Source organism: Mustela nigripes, chromosome 1, assembly GCF_022355385.1.
Source record: "Mustela nigripes isolate SB6536 chromosome 1, MUSNIG.SB6536, whole genome shotgun sequence".
Taxonomy (NCBI): Eukaryota; Metazoa; Chordata; class Mammalia; order Carnivora; family Mustelidae; genus Mustela; species Mustela nigripes.
Genome location: NC_081557.1, coordinates 1,188,832 through 1,191,117, shown reverse-complemented (window position 1 = coordinate 1,191,117; position 2,286 = coordinate 1,188,832). Strand labels below are relative to the sequence as shown.

General features: G+C 62.9%; 1 protein-coding gene across 1 annotated transcript in view; it reads right to left on the bottom strand.

The window, feature by feature from the left end:
- Positions 1 to 356: 356 nt before the first annotated feature.
- LOC132008321 (serine/arginine repetitive matrix protein 5-like) overlaps positions 357 to 2,286 on the bottom strand; it is a gene marked incomplete at its 5' end in the record, with an annotated part of 2,373 nt that continues 443 nt past the window's right edge. Inside the window, 3 exon segments of the mRNA XM_059386857.1 lie at positions 357 to 665; positions 2,128 to 2,157; positions 2,159 to 2,286. The exon segment at positions 2,159 to 2,286 is cut by the window's right edge and continues 10 nt beyond it. Coding sequence (XP_059242840.1) covers positions 357 to 665; positions 2,128 to 2,157; positions 2,159 to 2,286 — 467 coding nt within the window.

The following is a 2,286-nucleotide window of genomic DNA, read 5'->3' as shown; positions in this document are numbered from 1 at the left end:
CAGGCCGGGTGGAGGCCCAGAGAGCCGGGAGGTGGGGGTGGGGAAACCCGGGCCTGGGGGATGCACCTTCCTGGGGGCGAGGCGCTGCCTCCCTCCCCGCCGCTCGGCTGCACTAGCACAGCCCACGTGGGTACTACATCCCAGGACGGGAAACAAACAGCAGACCAGGTCACTAAGCTGGTCCCGTGTGAGAACCGGGAAAGCAGGTGGGGGCAGGGGGTGGACGCGGAGCTGTTGCCCGAGCTCACGGCCCACGGCTGTGTCTGCCAACGTGCGCGCTCGTGCGTGTTCCCGGGCCCGACGGGGTGGGTCGCAGGCGAGAGGCGCAGAGAAACAGCTGTGTGGGGGGCGCGAGCCTAGACCGGGAAGCGCCAGAGGACAAGGGGGACGAGGTCGGGGGCGACGTGGCGCCGGCAGAACTCCGGCTGACACCCCCTTTGCACGAAGAGGACGCGCACACCCCGAACGAAGGAACGAAACACAAAGAGCAACGCGGGGTCCCCGCTGAGAGAGACAGCGTCACCAAGGGAGAGAGCGCGACAGGGCGCCGTGGAGCGCATGCGGGAGGGAGCCGCGGGGGTCCCGGGGGAGGTGGGCTGCCGCAGCACCGCTGCTCCTGCTTCCCAGGAACGTTCTCCCCGGACGCCCGGCTGAAGCTGCGTCGCCTGGGAGAGCCCCAAGGGTCGCCTCAGAGTAAGTGAACCAAGGTGCACTCACACGACAGGACGGCAGCGCTTTAAAGATAAAAAAATAAAAATAAAAATAACCGCACACAACCAGAACCCCGACAGCCAGCTGCCCCTGGACTGTCCGTGGGGACCCCCTTTGGGGTCTGGACCAGTGGTGCTTCCATGGCCTAGGAGGAGGGTAGGAGCAGCCGGACGTGCAGACGGACTGTCCTCTTCAAACCGCACGAGCCAAGCGGGGATCGCCCTGCGCTGAGGTGAAGACTTGCCTGATGTCCAGTGCCCCGGGCTTGTCCTCGTGCTGGCCACACGTCCGAGAGGCTCCCGCCGCACAGGGACCGCTTCACGTGACATCTCACTCCCCTCCAGGTGAGGTGACGGGAGCAGCCGGATTCAAGAACCCCGTCCACCCGGCGCGTCTACACGGCCTGAGTCGGGACATGCGGGACCCTTCTCTGTCACGCAAACGGGGTCTTGTTTCAGATTTCCTGCGGAAGGACCTCCCAGAGCAAGGCTATCTGGAACGAAATCAGCCCAGTTTTCTCCAAACAAATTTTTTATTTTGCTAAAAAAGATTTATTTATTTGAGGGAGAGCACAAGCTGGGCAGAAGGAGAAGGAGAAGCAGCCTGTCCTCTGAGATCCCAACGCTGGAGCCCATGGCTGGGACCCAGGTCAGGGCCCCTGCGGCCCCTGCGCCGGCACCATCACATCCCGCCTGCAGCGCAGGTCTCCTGCCCGCCCCTCGCCCGCCTTGCCCGCCAGCCCGTGTGGCTGATGACCACAGCCCGGGCATGAACAAGCTGGAAGGGCCCCGGGGGCTGGGGCGGCTTCACCAGGGAGGGGCTGTGTCTTCAGAGGCAGAGGAGGCCCCTTCTCATCGCCACCTCTGCACACTGGCTTCCCGGAACGCCAATCCAGCCCACCCAGAAGCTTCTGTATCTCCGTGGAAAGTGTGGGCACCTCCCACATGGCTCCTGGGCGTCTGGGCCTGTGGACAGAGAGGACCCCCCATTCTTGTCTAGAAGGGGTAAGGCAGCTCCAGGGCTCAAACAGCATGAGATGGAAGAGAAAAGCGGGGGCCACGGAACAGCTCAGTGTCAGAGAAGGAGGGGAGGGGCGACAGTCCCCACAGCAGGCCCCACAGAAGAGCCTTCTCTACAGCCCGGGAGCCCCCACCAGCCCGGCACTCTGTGCTCGTGCTTCTGGGCCCTCGAGGGGCCGCACCGCCGTTTGTGGTGTCGCCAGCATTCGATGACAACACCGAAAACGGTAAACATTAAAAATGCCTGTAAACAAATGCTTGTGTGGTTGGTTTCAACATGGAAAGAAAAAGGCAGAGTTTCCCTAAAGAAAGTATATTAATAGCAACAGGGAAGTGATGACCGTCTAACATCTGGGCAGATGTATAAAAAGGGCTCCCAGCCCAGGAGGCCCCACACCTGAGCACTGTCCTCCGCACCTGCTCCTCTGACCTGCTCCACCCTCAACCCACCAGAACCATGGGCTGCTGTGGCTGTTCCGGGGGCTGTGGCTCCAGCTGTGGGGGCTGTGGCTCCAGCTGTGGGGGCTGTGGCTCCAGCTGTGGGGGCTGTGGCTCC